At 46.3% G+C, this 19,640-nt stretch overlaps 1 protein-coding gene across 1 annotated transcript; it reads right to left on the bottom strand.

Annotated features, from left to right (window-relative positions):
• Window positions 1-760: 760 nt before the first annotated feature.
• snrpd2 (small nuclear ribonucleoprotein D2 polypeptide) lies at window positions 761-10,053 on the bottom strand. Its single transcript, XM_041179301.1, has 3 exons — window positions 9,943-10,053; window positions 4,581-4,760; window positions 761-1,195 (listed from the first exon to the last, which is right to left on the bottom strand). Coding segments are annotated over exons 1-3 (357 nt in total). The 5' UTR covers window positions 9,945-10,053; the 3' UTR covers window positions 761-1,020.
• Between the last annotated feature and the right edge of the window lie 9,587 nt (window positions 10,054-19,640).

Consider the following 19,640-nt stretch of genomic DNA (forward strand, 5'->3'; position numbering starts at 1 on the left):
GTCAGTAGACAACTAACATGAAATCAAGTCCTAGCAGAGGTCAATGGCAGGTACAAGGCAAGCAGCACAACAAAATGTAAAATGTGCAAGTGCATTCCTACATTCATCTGCGCACATGAGCAAACCAGAGGTTTTCTGGTTGGAAGTAGAGTTAAAGCAAACTACTTGGCTCCCCGCAGCCCAATCAAGGTGGGCATGGAGCCCTGTATATTTGTGCCTGCTTTCCTACTCAGCCTTGAGGAAGCACCTTCCCACAGGCTGCTACATCAGTTCTCACGATTTTCCTCATGAGTTATACACTTGACAATTAATCTTCATGTTGATTGGCACTTTACCGACTGTCCTGTAGGCCCTAACAAATTCATGTTCTGGATGTCAAGTTTAATGTTATAAACCAGATCTATTCAATCGGACCCATTTCCCCAGCATGGAATCCTCCCCACCATCACCCTGCAAGTTTTCTCCATTTGAACAAATCCGTGTCTCAGCCTGTTGCTAGTATTTCATACATGGGGCAGAGAAAGCTCTTCCATTGTGGGCAGTGAAACAGACTTTATATACCATTAACCACTACACTGGAAATCGAGCATCCTCGAAGAAGGGCGAGATACAGTGCCAGGGTGGTCCAGGACTGTGGTCAGATTGAATCCACATCCACCAGGACTCCCAGGAGTTGAGTTTCAATAAGTCTGCAGTTAAAATGTGGACAATACTCCAGTTCCTGGCATCTGACAAAGTTATACTGGAGCTAAAACAAAAGTACGTATGTCAAAAATGGAATTTTATTACAAAGTAAATTCAACAGATTATCAAGAATGTAGTTCCTGGCATCTGACAAAATTATGCTTGAGCTAAAACAAAAGTACGTACGTCAAAAATGGAATTTTATTACAAAGTAAATTCAGCAGATTATCAAAAATGTTGCCAAAGTGACATAAGAAACAAAAAAGAACCATGTTTTATGTAGATGATGTTTTCTTAGAGACACTATAAGTTACAACTCTCACAGAAAGGGGCATTTTATTTGCCAGTAATTAATGGGTTTCTAAGTACGACAATCACAGAGTCCCCTCGGAGGAACATCTTAGAAATGTATCGGTCCTTGTTGACCGGTTTTGACTTCTTCTTGCCTTTCCCACTCTTGGGCACTTCGGTCCACATCTCTTTGACGTTTTCTAACACCATGTTGCAGTGTCTGGAAGACGAAATGGGAGAGAACGTCTAAAAAAAAAAACTTTTCAGAAGGGAAATTCTTTCCAACAGTGTCCTTTCCACAACTCACCGATGCAACACTCGATTCAGGATTCCAGTCGTATTCCAGATTTTAAACATGCCCTGCATGTGGTGTTGGGTTGGGGGGGGGATAGTAAGTGGATGGGGGCGGGAAAGAAAGAGCAGGGAATTTCCGCAAATCCTGACTCTTCCACAGACCCCCCTTGCCCCGAAACAGGATATGTGCCCAAAGGCAGGCCAGGCAGCCACCGCAGAAAATGCATTAGTCATAGCTACAGACACATTGTGCCAAAGTTGGAATTATAAGAAAAGCAAAATGTTGCAGATACGGACAGGAATGCTGACAACTTACGCCAGTGCTTAGCATGGGCTGTCAATCTATATCAGCAAATGGTGCTGCCATAGGCCTTTGAGTCAATTATACGTGTACGACTTATAACATATTCAGTGTGCCAACTATTTCAGTCACTGCAGTTCTTACTCAGTGCTGACCAATTTAAAAGGCTCTGCTGATTTCAGCCAAAGTTGGATCTTCACGTAATTGCAATCAGATTTAGGGTTAAAGAAAGAAGCAGTACAAGACCTGATTTTTTTTTTAAAAACGTAGCAAGTTATGATGATCTGGTGTTCGCTGCCTGAAAGATTGCAGGAAGCAGATTTATTAGTAAGTTTCAAAAGGGAATTGAAAAGGAAAGCTTTGTAGGATTTTGGGTAGAGGACATTAAAGATCTACACAGGCACAATGAATTGGTTGTTCGCATCTGATTGAAGTCCCATTACCTCAGTGATGAGATTGTAGCTGATAACAATTAGAAGAGAGTGTCAATAACTGGGATTTCCTGGTTTAAAATGTGTCAGTTAATCACCTTGTTGGTTTTACCATCTGCCATATATACTGGGGAAAATCATGTTAACACCATTGCGGCCAGTGCACATGGTGTGGGGACGGTGATACAGAAATCAGGAGCTACACTGCCAAATGCGACTGCTCTTTTTTCAATTTTGAAGGAACAGCAATGAGATTGCTTATTTTGTTTTACCTTCTAGAGGTGAGGAGTGGCAGCACTGGAGAAATAAAACACATGCCCACTCATTGCAGCCACTTTCATCATAGAGAATGCACCATAAAGCACAGGCTAGGACACCCAACCTCAAGACCACCTCCTGCCCACACCACTGACATTTCTATTTCCCATAGCAGCCACCTTGCAAGTGAGTTTTACCAATTAAGGACATTTTATACCAAGACTCCGAACACATTAACAACTGGGTCATCAGTCCAGTTGGCCTATATTGGTTTTCGAAGGGTTAGCCCGTGTCTCCCCTCCTTTCTCCGTATCCTTACAACTTTTTCCTCCTTCAAGTATTGACCTAATCTCTTTTTTGAAAGCTATTGGGCAGTGCATTCCAAGTCCTAACTACTCACTGTATAGAAGTTTTGCTTCACATTGCCTCTGGTGCTTTTGCCAATCGCCTCACGTCTATGTATTTTGGTTATCGATCTGTCAGCCTATTATAACTTCCTGAAACTGGGTTCACTGCCAGCAGACAAGGATGAGATTTTCACCACATCAGTTAGGGCTGGATTCCAATCCAGGTTTCAGGGTTGAAGTACAATATGCGAACCTAATTTTTACACTACAGCCCCCGCTGGTATACACGGAAGGATAGTGTAACAAAGGAACAATGGTGCCAAATAACAGAGACGCAAAATCTGTTCTGCATAGAAAGAGGGCGATTCAGAAGTCTGCAGCGAGTCTGCCAACTTTGTGGTCAGATGTCTATAGGATGGCAAGTTAAACAGGCCAAATGCGTACTCTATCATTTTAACATGGAGCTGGAATGTGGTACTTCCATTCTCTTTTTTTTTTAAGTTGGATCCTACATTGTCCCAATTATTCCCCATTGTGGAAAAAAAAAAATTGGTCCGCGAAATTTCTTTCTAAATTTTAAAGCGGAGCTGGAAGACGCCCAGGTCAGCAAGAGCCGGCAGCAGACAGGAGTTTGTCAGACCACACAGGTTACCACTTCATGACAAGTAATTGCATTTGAAGGAGGTGCAAACAGCTGCCTGAACTGTTCAAAATAACCAGCCCACTTGATGCATTTTAAGTGGCGTTTTTGTAAATGACGCCTTTGGTAACAGTAAACAATTAACACCATTTGCCAGATGTGGGCTTTTTCCAGGATAATTGGGAACGGTGCAAGTGGTGGGGTCCGCAGTGACAAAGTACCACAATGCGACCACAGATCACTGACAACGTTTAATGGATTGACTGACGAAATCAAAACTGCTCCATCTATTTTGACAAACAGGGCAAGCCACCTTTGCGCTGTTGTAAACCAGGAAGGCTTCTCACCTGCTAGGCACTTACAATCATGAGCAAAATGTAGCAGGTAGTAAGTAGGAATCGAAGATACCTAGATATTGTGTCTCTATACTTAACGAAGGGCTCCCGAGGGTAGGCTTCTAGCACCAGAAGCGCTGCATACCAGACTTCTCAGGTGAAGCCCAATGTGATGCAACTCATGACAGCAGACAGACCACAAATTGAATACAATTCCAGGAAAGGATGACTGTGACAGATTAATTTCCATGTTTGTTTCTTGTTCAATTTGAGAAATGTCACTAGACCAGAATTTGATGGTGTTTTTCTAAATTCAATACACCTGCAAACTAATTCCAAGCTGCAAGACAAGACTATCTATTGGCACAAAATAACACAACTGTGTAGCTTTCTGCAGGCTCCCCTGCCACTATCACAAGGTGCTGACTTGTGCTGGAATTAGTCCCATGGACACTGGCATTTCACACACAAGCCTAGTCCACAGATTGTGCCTGTGTGCGTGCATCATACCGAGCTACAGTTCAGGATTGGGAGTTCTAGATTGATCTCAGTTCCTTAAAATCAGCAATCAGGTAGCCAGTTCTGGCACTCCTACTGGCAATGAGCTAACTCTGCTCAGAGAGAAAGTGCAACCTCACCTTCCTGCTCTGCATATTTCAGTTCTACACTGGGAAATACGAGTGATAAAAGGAACTATTATAGGGCTTTCAGCTGTCAGTAATGACCACCCATTGCTGGATGAGGGTGGTAAATATATATGCAATTTGTTGTCGTAATGCTCCTGCAATACCAGCATTTTGAACAGGACTGCAGATACCAAGCCACAGGTTTTTCCTGGTAGTTTTCTGGCTGTGACAAAGATTTTTTTAAAAATAATTAATGTGGCAAAACCTACCCAGTGAACCATCCTCCCACTACATGCATTTTTGGCAGTGGGGAGAGGTTGAAAGGCTTGGAGAGGCTGAGGTGGGGGGGAAGAAGTGATCTCAAAGCAACTACCTGTCAAAGGCCTTGACTCTGCCGAGCAGCTTCTTGTTGTTGCGACAGTTGATGAGGACCTGCGTGTTATTTTTGACAGACTGCGTCAGAACTGAGAGCGGTCCTGTGTTAAACTCTTCCTCCTCTCGCTTCTGAAGCTCCTCGGGAGTCATCTCACTCTTGGGCTTGTTCAGCAGACTCCTAGAGGGAGGAATAAAAAAGTTATTTCACTGAGAGATGTTCACTGTTAAGGATGCTATATTGAGCAACAGAACAATAACAAGGCAGGCTGGAGTACCAAACTGTGCCTAATGCCTAAAGGAACTTGAGACTCATAACATGTCCTCGGAATGTTCCAAGCACTACAGAACCAACCCATTACTACTTTGAAGTGCATTTGCTGCTGTTATGGAGGCAACAGCATAGCAAGACTGCAGAAACAGCAAATAAATGACAAGATACTAAGTTTCTGGTTGGTTAATGTATAGTCCAGGGCACTGCAGGAACAGCCAGCTCCGCTTTGAACAGAGCCATGGAATTTTTGACACATACGCGAGGGTATCTCACTTAAAAAGAAAACACCTCCATCAACGCAGCATGCCAGCAACTCTGCACCGATGTGTCAGCCTAGACTCTTGAAAGTCCATTTCGGAGCTTGAACCTACAATCTGCCGACTCGCAAGCAGGATTACTGCCAGCGTTAGATCTGACACCACAAATTCTGCTCGGGGAGAACCCAGGAAAGCAGTCAAGTCCGCTATAGCAGCCAGAGGCTGGTTATTAGAATGGCAAGTACAGAATATATCTACGTATGATCAAGGCTGTGTGTCAAGCATTTGAGTGTAAAATGGGTCCTACAGAGGTTATGCGTCAGGATGCTCTGCACCATTTGATTTAGAAAAAGTCTAAAGGAAGACCATGGATTCCCCCAGTTTAAAAAACCTCAGTTATTCATAGAGGCTTACAAGGTTGGGTTTATTTTCTTTAGAAACACACAGACTTTGGGTGATTTAATAAAAGTATATAAAATCATTACCAGCTGTGACAGTTTGCGCAGACCAAAGGTCATGTAGCTAAGTAGGGCAAGCCTATGTGAGTTGCTCCTTTTCAGAGAGAACGGTAGATCAGCATTACCTCTGGTGTCCCCCCCCCACCAAGAATCTATATCCTTGCCCCCTCCCTGTTTCTCTACATGCTGCCACTTGGTGACATCATCCAAAAGTAGAGTGGTAGTTTTCACACATACACCGATGACACCCAGCTGTACCTCTCAACTCCTCCACTGTTGCTATATTATCTGCCTGCTCATCAGACATCCAGTACTGGCTAAGCAGAAATTACCTCCAATTGGGAGAACTGACGCCATTGCGTTCAGTCCATGCTACAAACTCTGTTCCCTCGCCGGTTTCCTCTGGCTAGTCCGAGATTAAACCGATCTGTTCACAACCTTGGCGTCAGTTTGGATCCCAAAACGAGCTTCTGACCTCACATTCTCACCGTCCACCTTCTCAAGAGCAATTAGGGATGGGCAATTGCTGGCCTAGCTGGTGAAGCCCACATCCCTTGAATGAATAATAAAGGCTGCCCACTTCCCACCTCGGGAGGAACATCACCCGACTTGGTATCTGTGCCAGCTCACGGGTCACTGAAACGTTCATTTATACCAGTTACTTCTAGATTTGACCATTCCAACGCATTATTGGCTGGTCTCCCACATTCTACTCTCCATGAACTTGAGTCATCCATACTGCCCGTCATCCCTGTGCTCGCTGACTTACACTGCCACCCAGTCAAGCAACGTCTTGATTTTAAAATTCTCAACAGTGTCTTCAATTCCCGCAATGTCCTCTCCTCCCCATCTCTGTGATCTCTTCCAACCCCAGAACCTTCAACAATACCTGCATTCATCTTATTCTGGCCTCGAGTATCCCCAATTGTAAACACTCCTCCATTGGTAGCCACATTTTCAGCTGCCTAGACTCTGAGCTCTGGAATTCCCTCCCTACACCTCTCCGCTTCTCTACCTCGCTTTCCTCCTTTAAAACTTCAAAACCTACCTCTGACCAAGTTTTTGATCATATGAACTGATATCTCCTTATGGGGCTCATTTTTGTTTTATAATGCCCCTGCGAACTGTCTTGGGGCATTTTATTACTTTAAAGGCACTATACAGATGTAAATATCTGCTGTTAAAGAACAAGTTGCCAGCTCAGGTGGACAGTGCAAACTCTCTATGCACGCCAAAGAAGTGCCATGATCCAGCTCCCAATGAAGAAGATGGTTGTGTCTTATCAAAGGTGGGTAAAATCCAGATATCAATGCACACTCCATGTGGTCTCTTTGGCTTGTTTTGAGCGCTGAGGGAGGATTCCCCACATTTTTCCCATCCAAGTGACCTTGGGGGCTCCTCTCCCCACCTTTTTTGTTACTTCCAGGTGATTATGTGAATGATGGTGGGCATGTTTACTGGTGGGGATAGTTGCTCAACAGTGATGCTACTGTGCGCCGCACTTCTGTGAGTCGATTGCATACTTTTGTATCTCCTTTGACCTGGGGAAACCTAATAAAACAATTAGGTCGAAGCAGAGATTGCATGAACAGAAGCCAGCCCCCAGACTGGTCTTTCCCGAATGGGAACCAAAGCCTAAAATACAAGACAGATCAACTCCTGACCCAACTGTACAGTGCTATGGTCAAACTATGCTTGGAAGTAGAGGCCAGTTAAAACCAGCAGCACAAAGCAGATGAGCAAGTACTTGAGAAAGTGCAGAAAAACGATATAGCGCAAAGATACAACAGGTAATGATATGGAGCAGGTAAATCTAAGTTCAGCAAGTGGGACAAAGTGACAGATTCAAACTGCTAAAATATAAATTTAGGGCTAATATCAGGACATTTCTTTTCACAAAGTCAAGGAGTCAACTATGGCTCATTCAGTTGTCTGAGTCACAAGGTTCCTGGTTCAAATCCCACTCCAGGACTTGAGCACAAAAACCCATACTAACACTCAGGTGCCGTAACTAGAGGAGTGCTGCACTGTCAGAGATGCCATCTTTCAAATGAGACATTAAGCCAAGGACCCCATTTGCCCTTTCAAGTGCAGGCAAAAGGTCATGTTTCAAATTTGAGCAGAGAGCTCGGTTTCAAAGAGCAAGGGAGTTCTCCCAGTGTCCTAGCCAATGCTTGTCCTTCAAATAACGTTAGTAAAAGATTATCTCATTGCTATGTGTGGGAGCTTGCTGGTCACAAATCAGCTGCCACCTTTTCTACATTACAACAGTTACTACACTTCAAAAGTACTTTGGGGCATCCTAAAGTCTGACAACCTCAACAAAAGCATTGATAACTGCAGCTTGCTGTAAAGTTAACTGCAGTTGAATAGCTCAGTGTAAGTAATAAGGAACCAGGCAAAGTCTTCAATTACCCAGGGCTGGATCCAGCTCACCTGTGTGATCTTTACCTCCCACCCCATGCTCCTATTCCCTCTTTTGCATTTCCCACCCGCGGGCAAAGGGAAAAATTTATTCCGATATGAAGAATGAAGTGGCACCTAAACATTAAACTGCCTTTTCTTCTTTCACACGAAATTGTGCCCCACCATGAACACCCAACAATGCAAGGCAGCCTCTTCTGCCATCTCTCGGCTATAGAAGGGGACAAGTATGAGGCTTATGATAATGTTTGGCTCAGCTGTGATGCACACCCCCACCACCATGACTGACTATCCTGGAGTCGGGGAGAGGGATAAGATGGGGATGTTGGAGAGGGGATCCAGTGATGAGAAGGTGGGGATGGGAAGGGGGGGCCCTGGGGAGGCAGGGAACAATGGTAGGCTGGGGGTGCGTCAGCAACAGCCTTTTGGGGGGGGGGGGGGTGTCAGCGACGAGGGGTGCGGGGGGGGGGGTCAGCGGCGAGGGGTGCGGGGGGGGTCAGCGGCGAGGGGTGAAGGGGGGTCAGCGGCGAGGGGTGAAGGGGGGTCAGCGGCGAGGGGTGAAGGGGGGTCAGCGATGAGGGTGAAGGGGGGTCAGCGATGAGGGTGAAGGGGAGTCAGCGATGAGGGTGAAGGGGAGTCAGCGATAAGGGTGAAGGGGAGTCAGCGATAAGGGTGAAGGGGGGGTCAGCGATGAGGGTGAAGGGGGGGTCAGCGATGAGGGTGAAGGGGGGTCAGCGATGAGGGTGAAGGGGGGTCAGCGATGAGGGTGAAGGGGGGTCAGCGATGAGGGTGAAGGGGGGTCAGCGATGAGGGTGAAGGGGGGTCAGCGATGAGGGTGAAGGGGGGGTCAGCGATGAGGGTGAAGGGGGGGTCAGCGATGAGGGTGAAGGGGAGTCAGCGATGAGGGTGAAGGGGAGTCAGCGATAAGGGTGAAGGGGAGTCAGCGATAAGGGTGAAGGGGAGTCAGCGATAAGGGTGAAGGGGGGGTCAGCAATAAGGGTGAAGGGGGGGTCAGCAATGAGGGTGAAGGGGGGGTCAGCAATAAGGGTGAAGGGGGGGTCAGCGATGAGGGTGAAGGGGGGGTCAGCGATGAGGGTGAAGGGGGGGTCAGTGACGGGGTGGGAGGGTCAGTGACGAGGGTGAGGGGGGGGTCAGTGACGAGGGTGAGGGGGGGTCAGTGACGAGGGTGGGGGGGTCAGTGATGAGGGTGGGGGGGTCAGTGACGGAGGGTGGGGGGTCAGTGACGGAGGGTGGGGGGTCAGTGACGGAGGGTGAGGGGGGTCAGTGACAGGGAGGTGGGGTGTCAGCGATGGGGGGATCAGTGATGAGGGTGAGGGGAGGGTCAGTGATGAGGGTGAGGGGGGGGTCAGTGATGAGGATGAGGGGGAGGTCAGTGATGAGGATGAGGGGGAGGTCAGTGATGAGGGTGAGGGGGGGTCAGTGATGGGGTTGGGGGAGGGTCAGTGACGGGGGGTGGGGTGTCAGCGATGGGGGGGTCAGTGATGAGGGTGAGGGGGGGGTGTCAGTGACAAGGGTGAGGGGGGGTGTCAGTGACAAGGGTGAGGGGGGGTGTCAGTGACGAGGGTGAGGGGGGGTCAGTGATGAGGGTGAGGGGGGGGTCAGTGATGGGGTTGGGTCGATTTGAATTTCTGAGGAACCATTAAAATGGAGGAAGGCGGCGAAAATGAGTGAACTCGGGAAATATCCGTTCCCGCCCCCCGCCCCCTCCTTTCTTCCCTCCCTCGTCCCTCTGACTGAGCGGGACCGGGGGAGGGAAAGGCCACGGGCTCGCGCCACCGGACTAGGCCTCAGGCCTTAACAACGCCGGAGTAAGGCCCCGAACTGGCAGTGGAGGAACAGGAAGACGAAGCGGGAGCTGAAAGCGACTCGCGCTCGCGCTCCTGCTCCTTCCCCTCCGTCCGTCCGTCCCTCCCACCCACCATCACTCACATGTTGCCCGATGTCCCTTCGCCGCCTTCAGCTCCGACCGACCGCGTTTAGCCTCCCGCCGGAAGAGACGGTTCTATTTCCGGCCTGCACAGTGCTCGCCGGTCGTTGTAGTCCTGGAGTAGCAATGTTAAAATGGCGTCCTGGACTATGACGGGAGCATTCTGGAATCTGCAGTCCTCGGGCGCCATTTTAACAGCGTGGAGGCAGCCCCTGGAACTACAACGTCCAGCATCCCCGGGGGCCTACCAGTTGATTGCTTTCCCCAGCCAGGAGCTCTTAAAGCTCTGAGGTCTTAAAATCTCTGAGAAATCGTCCTACGGACTCGAAACGCTAACTCTGTTTCTCGCTCCACAGATGCTTCCAGATCTGCTAAGTTTTTCTGGCGTTTCTGTTTTTATTACAGATTTCCAGCATACGAAGTATTTTGCTTTTATGTGCTTAAAGGGACAGAGCCATTGAGTGTGATTGGGCCCATCCTCATCACTAAATGTCACAGAATGCTCCCGTAAAATATTATGTCAATTTGAAGAAAAACATAATGTAATGCTTTAAGATAATTGGTAAAAGAAAATAACCAGAGGTGACATGAGAGAACTTTTCTTCCCCAAAAGAAAAAACCAGTAAAAAGTGGAGGCAGGTTCAAATGAGGCATTCAAGAGGGCATTGGATCACTTTCTAAATATAAACAATGTGCAGGGTTACAGGGAAAAGGCAGGAGATTGGCACTAAGTTAAAATACTCAGAGAGCTGGTGCAAACGCGATGGGCTGAATGGCCTCCTTCTACACCGTAACAATTCTATGATCCTGTAAAATTTAGAAATGAAGGGCTTGTCCGAACTGGACCCGTATACCTTAAAACGGAACTCCAGTATCACTAGTGTCAGTATTGCTGATTTTTTTACTGGGATATGAAAATTTTGTATATGGTTTTTCCTTCTGGGTCTACAAACAAGGTGTTGTGATCTGGTATACCCCACCTGAAAACGTGTTGGAAGCCGATTCAATAATAACTTTCAAAAGAGAATTGGTGCGTACTTGAAAGGAAATAATTTCTCGGGATATGGGAAAGAACAGGTTTAATTAGATAGCTCTACCATAGAGCTGGCACAATGGGCCGAATGGTCTCTTTCTGCACTGTATCATTCTTTGGTTCTATAATTGGCAAATGAACTAGAGAGTCAATTAATTGCAAAGAATATACAGCACAGAAAGAGGCCATTATGCCCAACTGGTCAATGCCAGTGTTTATATGCCACATGAGCCTCCCTCCTTCCCTCTTCATCTAACCCTATCAGAATCACTTCTTTTCTCCCTGCTAAGTTTATAAAAAGATTCCCTCTAAATGCATCTGTGAGAATAATTTTTTTGAGGCAACGAGTTGTTATGATGCGTAATGATCTGCCTGAAAGGGCAGCAGGAGCAGATTCAATAGAAACTTTCAAAAGGGAATTAACATATAGTTGAAAAGGAAAAGAAATGCAAATCAATGGGGAAAGGGTAATAGGGTGAAGAGGCAGCATGGGTATGATGGGCCAAATGACCCCCTTCTATGTTGTATGATTCTAAAAAGTTATTTCTTCTTCTCTGAAAGCACATTATTGTTTGATTATGTATGTTTTTTAAGTTTTGCACTCAATAAGAAAACCGTGAAACATTTTAGTACTGACAAAGGAGAGGTTTTTTCTCCACGTTAGATGAACTGTTTCAATATCCAGCACTCCCCGGAGTATCCAAGTCAGCTCTGTATTAAAACTGTTCTATCCCCAATTTCAGAAGATTTCCATTGCATCTGTGTGGCGACTCACCAAAACTGCTTGAAACTATCCCTGGAACGTTCCTCACAGAGTCTGCTGCCTCCAACCTTTTTCCTAAGTCCAATATCTTTATGACGAATAAACCGAGTGTTCAAAGAAAATTAAAAAAAGATGCACAATTTTTTATGTTCCTACGATTTCGCTGAGATAGGTGATCTGGTCATTATCACGTGGCTGCTTGCTGTGCGCAAATTGGCTGCGGCATTACAGCAGTGATTACACTTCGAAAGTACTTATTTTGTTGGAAGGTGCTTTGGGCTGCAATGAGATTGTGAAAGGCACTATATGAATGCAAGATTTTTCTTTTCCTTTATCCCTGATCAACCAGAGTGTAAAAGTGAAGCTGTATGAATCATTGAGCAGACAGACTGTTGTACAAAGTCATATGGGCAGTTAAGGTTGCAAGGTTCACGTACGCAGTTAGTCTCTGCCTGGGCAGGTGAGGGCATCCCTGGACCAGGCAGCAGCCTGAGTTTCCCACTTCTAGTTATTTTGAATTCAACTGCAATGTGTGTGTGTGCGTGTGTTTGTGCATGTGCATTCATGGGCAGAATTTTATGGCCCGCAGATGAGTGCGCGCCTGACGTCATAGCTCACTCGCGTGATATTCCAGTCAGCAGGCGCGTGCAGGAGTTGGCAGCGTGCCCGCCGACAATTAAGAGGCCTATTAAGGCCATTAAAGTTTCAATTAATGTGGATTTTACACAGCCTGCCCAACGTTACGGTTGGCAAGTGGGTGAATTGGCCAGGCAGCCTTTACATTTTTGAGGCAACCTCATGTAAGGGCGGGACGAGGTTTCCAATCTTAATTTAAAAAAGAATAAAAATGTTTGGGCAGAACTTTTATTATCTGTTTGTTCAGGTGAGCGAGTCCTTCGTGGGGACATCTTTTCAGAATTTCATACTCATCGTTTTTGTATTTAAAGTTCTCCAGCTCCCTGAGGCAGCTCTTTTCCTTCAGGGAGCTTTCATTGCGCGCACCCCATGCCCGCGCTGACTTCAGTGCTCGCCCTCCTCCCGCCCCCACCCTGGCAGGGCTGAGCTTTTCAGCGTGCCTGTTGAGGCTGGCTGGCCGTTAATTGGCCGGCCAGCATGAAATTGTGGTCGGGGGCCGATCATGAGTGGCGGCCCTTTTCCCGGCTGCTCCTGGGCCCGCCCACTGCGCCTGCCCAACAACCCGAAAATCCTGCCCCCAAATCCTGCCCCATGTGTGGATAATTGTGTGTGCCAGGTACTGAGCAAGCTCAGCTGAGCTTGACAGTGATGCCCCCATGGTTGAGCAGCCTGCCAACACTCGCTATCTCAGTTCACTCCCAACCACAGACTTGCAGTCTCAGGAGGAAAGGAACTTTGGAACAAAGATGTGAAATACCGAATGACACAATTTCTCTGTTGCACGGTGTTGGGGGGGGGACAATTAGCAGTGGGCACTATATCATGCTGTGGGTCAGAGTGTTACAGCAAGAGATTTAGTTGTGTATGATAAGGCAATTGAGAAGGTGAGAAGCAGAAGAATTTTAGCAGATGTCAAACAAGGTTGCAAACTTGAGCAAGGATGTGAAGGCATTAGAGAGAGTACAGAGGAGATTCACAAGAATGATTCCAGGGATGAAGAACTGTAGCTATGAGGATCAATTGGAGAGGCTGGGACTGTTTTCCTTGGAGAAAAGAAGGCTGAGAGGAGACTTGGTAGAGGTATTCAAGACCCTGAGGGGTATGGACAGGGTAAATGGTGAGAAACTGTTCCCACTCAAGAGAACATCAAGAAATTTTTCTCCAGTTTTTTTCCAGTTTAAGATAGATTAAGCTAAGGAAGGGTAAGAGTTCTAGTTGTTATTTAAAGTACATAAATAATTTAAAGCTTTTTACTTTAAAACTTTTAAAGTAAGGTTTTTTTTTCAACTAGAGGCATGGCAGGGCAGCTCAGTCCCATGTTATGTACCGCCTGCGACATGTGGGAAGTCCTAGATGCTCCTTGTGCTCTGACCGACCACGTGTGGAGGAAGTGCCACCAGCTGCAGCTACTTGAGCTCCGAGTTTCGGAGCTTGAGCGGCAGCTGGAGACACTGAGGTGCAACCACGAGGCTGAGAGTTTCGTGGATAGCACGTTTTTAGACATGGTCACCCCACAACTTACAGAAGTGCAGACAGAGAGCGAATGGGTGACCATCAGTCAGAAGAAAGGTGTCAGGCAGATGGTCAGGAAATCCCTAGGGTGCATCTCGCTCGAGAACCGTTTTTCGTTGGAAAACGGTGTGAGTGACGGTCCCTCTGGGGAGTGCAACCACGCTCACAGCACTGTGAGTGGCTCAGCTGCATGGGGGGAGGGAGGAAGAAGGGGAAGAGCAATAGCGGTAGGAGACTCGATAGTAAGGGGAACAGACAGGCACTTCTGCGGCCGTATGTCACCTCCCTGGTGCCAGGGTCAAGGATGTCACTGAACGGCTGCAGGACATTCTAAAGTGGGAGGTCAAACAGACAGAGGTCGTGGTACATATTGGTACCAATGACAGGGGTAGAAAGAGGGATGAGGTCCTGCTAGCAGAATTTAGGGAGCTAGGACACAGATTAAAAAACAAGACCCCAAAGGTAGTAATCTCTGGATTACTTCCGGTGCCACACGCTAGTGAGTATAGAAATAGAAGGTTAGTCCAGATGAATGCGTGGCTGGAGAGATGGTGCAGGAGGGAGGGCTTTAGATCTCTGGGACATTGGGACCATTTGTGGGGGCGGTGGGACCTGTACAAGGCGGACGGGTTGCACCTGAACCAGAATGAGACTAACATCCTTGCGGGGAGGTTTGCTGGTGCTGTTGGGGAGGGTTTAATCTAACTTGGCAAGGAGATGGGATCCTGAGAGGAGGTTCAGTAGGGAGAGATGCACAGCCAAAATTAGAATAGAATTATAGGCCAGTTAAGGCACAAGGGAGTTTGGCAAGGTTGAATGGTATTTATTTTAATGCAAGGAGCCTGACAAAAAAGGAAATGAGTTAGGGCACAAATTAACACATGGAAGTATGATGTCATTGCTGTCACGGAGACATGGTTGAGAGAGGGGCAGGATTGGCAGCTCAATATTCCAGGATATAGGGTCTTCAGGTGAGACAGGGAAAGAGGTAAAAGAGGAGGGGGTATAACAATATTGATGAAGGAATCAATTACAGCAGTAAGGAGGGGTCACATCTTAGTAGGCTGCTCAAATGAAGCCACAGGGGTAGAACTTAAAAACAAAAAAGGAGCAATCACATTGCTGGGAGTGTACTAGAGGCCCCCAAACAGTCAGGGAGAAATAGAAGAACAGATATGTAGGCAAATTTCAGAGAAGTGTAAAAATAATAGGGTAGTAATAGTGGGGGACTTCAGCTTCCCCAACATTAACTGGGTTAGTCATAGTGTGATAGATTTAGAGGGAGAGGAATTCTTAAAATGCATCCAGGAGAGGTTTTTAAGCCAGTACGTAGAAGGTCCTACAAGAGTGGTGGGGGGGTCCTGGACTTAATTTTAGGGAATGAAGCTGGGCATGTGGTAGAAGCACCAGTGGGGAAATATTTTGCAGATAGTGATCATAACTCCATTAGATTCAAGGTTTTTATGGAAAAGGACAAGGATGGGCCAGAAATCAGAGTTCTAAATTGGGGGAAGGCCGATTTTAAGAAGATCAGATATGATTTGGTCAGAATGGACAGGGAGTAACTACTTTTAGGTAAATCTGTGTCAGAGCAGTGGGACTCATTCAAAAAGGAAATAGGGAGAGTACAGGGCCAACATATTCCAGTAAAGATAAAGGGTGGGACCAACAAATCCAGGGAACCCTGGATGTCGAAGGATATACAAGATTGTATAAAGAGAGAAAGGGAGGCTTATGGCAGATACCGAGGGATCAAAACAGTGGAAGCCATAGAGGAATATAGAAGGTGAGGGGAGGGAGCTTAAAAAGGAAATTAGGAGAGCAAAAAGGGGGCAGGTAAAATAAAGGAAAATCCAAAGTTATTTTAGAGGTACATGAAGACTAAGAGGATAGCTAGGGAAAGAATAGGGCCCATTAAGAACCAAGTAGTAATTTGTGTGTGAAGCCAGAAAACGTAGGTAGGGTTCTAAATGAATACTCTGTGTTGGTGTTCACAAGTGAGAGGGATGACCTGGGTATGGAAATCAGGCAGAAGGGCTGTGATATAATTAAAGAAATTAGCATAGAAAGGGAAGAGGTTCTAAGTGGTCTGGCAGGCTTGAAAGTAGATAAATCTCCAGGCCCAGATGAAATGTATCCCAGGCTGTTGAGTGAGGTAAGGGAGGAGATAGCAGGGGCACTGGCAATAATTTTCAATACCTCTCTGACCACAGGAGAGGTGCCAGAGGACTGGAGGGCAGCCAATGTGGTACCGTTATTCAGGAAGGGAGGAAGGCATAAACCAGGGAATTACAGGTCAGTCAGTCTAACCTCAGTGGTGGCGAAACTATAGGAAGCAATTCTGAGGGACAGAATTAATCTACACTTGGAGAAGCAGGGATTAATCAAGGACAGTCAGCATGGTTTTGTTAAGGGGAGGTTATGTCTGACCAATTTGATTGAATTTTTCGAAGGGGTGACCAGGTGTATAGATGAGGGCAATCAATTTGACGTGGTCTATTTGGACTTCAGCAAGGCTTTTGATAAGGTCCCTCATGGGAGACTGATAAGAAAGGTAAGAGCCCATGGCAAATTGGATCCAGAATTGGCTGAGTGGCAGGAAGCAGAGGGTGATGGTCGAGGGGTGTTTTTGTGACTGGATGCCTGTGTCCAGTGGGGTTCCACAGGGATCAGTGTTGGGCCCATGCTGTTTATGGTAAATATAAATGATTTAGACTTGAATGTAGGAGGGTTGATCAGTAAGTTGGCGGATGACACAAAAATTGTTGGGATGGTAAATAGTGAGGAGGATAGCCTTAGATTACAGGAGGATATAGACGGGCTGGTCAGATGGGCTGATCAATGGCAAATGGAATTTAATCCGGATAAGTGTGAGGTGATGTACTTGGGCAGGACAAACAAGGCACAGGAATACACGATGAATGGTAGGACCCTGGGAAGTACCGAGGATCAGAGGGACCTTGGTGTGCATGTCCACCAGTCCTTTAAGGTAGCAGGACAGGTAGATAAGGCAGTTAAGAAGGCATATGGGATACTTGCCTTTATTAGCCAAGGCATAGAATATAAGAGCAGGGAGGTTATGCTGGAACTGTATAAAATGCTGGTTAGGCCACAGCTAGAGTATTGTGGGCAGTTCTGGAATCCGCATTTTAGGAAGGATGTGCTTGCATTAGAGAGAGTACAGAGGAGATTTACCAGGATGTTGCTGGGCTGGGGAGTTTTAGTTATGAGGAGAGATAGACTCGGCTTATTTTACCTGGAGCAGAGAAAATTGAGGGGGGACATCAGTGAGGTGTATAAAATTATGAGGGGTATAGATAGGGTAGACAGGAAGGAACTTTTCCCCTTGGTGAAGGGATCAATAACCAGGGGGCATAGATTTAAGGTAAGGGGCAGGAGGTTTAGAGGGAATGTGAGGAAGAATTTTTTCACCCAGAGGATGTTGGGAATCTGGAACTCACTGCCTGAAAGGATGGTAGAGGCAGAAACCCTCATAACATTTAAGAAGTATTTGGATGTGCACTTGCGACACCATGGCATACAAGGCTATGGGCCTAGTGCTGGAAATGGGATTAGAATAGTTAGGTACTTGTTTGACTGGCGCAGACTCGATGGGCCGAAAGGTCTTTTTCTGTGCTGTAGAACTCTATGACTCTAACTAGAGGGCACAGATTCAAAATAAATGGCAAAGGAATAAATGTGATGTAAGGAAACATTTTTCACCCAAAGGGTGGTTGGAGTCTGGAACAAACTACTTGAAAGGGTGGTGGAGGCAGGTTCAATTGAGGTATTCAAAAGGGAATTGGATTGCTGCCTGAAGAGAGAGAATGTGCAAGGTTACAGGGATAAGGCAGTGGAGTGGGACTAGGTTGAATGCTCTTTCAGAGAGCCCGTGTAGACTCAATGAGCCGAATGGCTTCCTTCTGCACTGTAAAGATACTGTGAGACAAGATGCACTGGAATAGAGTGAACAGGTGGATCTTTGTGAGTTGCCTGAATCCCATGGATTATTAAATATACAAAGCCAGGCACCTATTCCCTCGCAAGTGGCTGGTATTGGCTTACAGGTCACAGAAAGTCTGCTGCCCTGGCGATCTGCCAGACACATTCTTCCCCTTACACACCCTGTGAGTTTACCATTCCGCTCAGGGAGACCAAAGACATTGTCAAGGTTTCTGCGTGTGGGCCAATGTTCAGTTCCTTTTTACATAGGTTTACATAGAATGTATAGCCCAGGAACAGGCCGTTCAGCCCTAACTATCCATGCTACACACAAGCCTCCTCTCTTGCCTCTCTGAGCATATCCTTCTATTCCTTTCGCTCTCACCTGTTTAACTAGTTCCTTTCTGCTTTTTTGCTTCGACCACTCCCAGCAGTAATGAGTTCCACATTCTCATCACTTTCTGGGTAAAGATTCTGAATGCCCCGTTGGAATTATTTTTGGATTTATATCTTGAGGGAAAGAGTGGGGTCACTCTTTAAACAAGGAATGCTCTTCTTAATGTCAAAGTATAATAAGAAAGTCTGACATTTCTCCAGTGCCTTTCTCAGGACATCCCAAAGTGCTTTACAGCCAATGTAACACTTCTGAAGCATGACCACTGTTGTAATGTTGGAATTTGCCAATTTGCGCACAGCAAGCTCCCACAAACAACAATATGTTAATGACCAGGTCATCTGTTGGTTGAGAGATAAATATTAGCCCGGAAAACGTGGAGAGAAATGATGGGGACATCCTTTATAAGTGGGGTTCTGGTGATGAGATTCACTGTTAATTCTGAAATTCTAGCAGGGAAGCAAACCTATAAAAAAGGGCTGGCGTCACCACTTATATCACAAAGTTACGTCAAATGAAGCGGTTAAATATGAGGGACTAATATGAGACAGTTGTTTCTAGGCCTATGTGAGTGCGATGTTGAGACAGGTTCTGAGTCCTGTTGTGCCTCAGGGAAGAAGATTTGATACCTGTATTTAAGTTAGTTTGGCCATCTTTCCTTCATGCAATCAAAACAGTTTCACATCAGTCTGACATTCGGAGGATGACAACTACATTAAACTGATGTAACATGATAAAGGTTTAAGGAACATTTGCTGGGCAAATTAACTAGTCGATGAGTAAATACATTGCAAAGCGTTGCGGTTTCTCAATGACTCTGATGTCCGGGGTCTGGAGCTAAGAAGCTGAGAGGCCCCCCTGTCTCTGTTGAGTGGAGATACTCACATATGCAAACACAAGGTGTCTGCTGGGTGATCTGAACTCGGTTGGAGAGGGGGTGAAGGAGGAGCTTGCATTTAAGTGGCACTCACGGAGAATTTCGTACCCACATTCAGTGAATTGCCCATGAAGTGAAGTATGTAATCAGCCAATTTTCACCCTTAACTAACATCGCCTAAAAAAAAAGTCCATTTCTCTCATCGGTGCTTATGGGATCTTGCTGTGTGCAAAGTGACTGCCACGTTGGCATGAATAACATTGCCAGCCAGGTCGCTGTAAGAGCTACCAACTCTTCCTTGAATAGTGCTATGGGACCTATATCGTAGAGCACAGAAGGAGGCTATTCGGCCCATTGAGCCTGTGCTAAAAATATAGATAATCTGGTCACTATCACATTGTTATCCAGTGGAAGTTGCTGTGCGCAACTTGGCTGCTATGCTTTGTTTAATTCATTTACAGGTATATGGGCATTGCTGACGAGGCCTGCATTTATTGCCTTTGAGAACTTACCTGGATGAGTGCAGCTCCAACAGCACTCAAG

Source organism: Carcharodon carcharias, chromosome 34 (assembly GCF_017639515.1).
Source record: "Carcharodon carcharias isolate sCarCar2 chromosome 34, sCarCar2.pri, whole genome shotgun sequence".
NCBI classification, from domain to species: Eukaryota; Metazoa; Chordata; class Chondrichthyes; order Lamniformes; family Lamnidae; genus Carcharodon; species Carcharodon carcharias.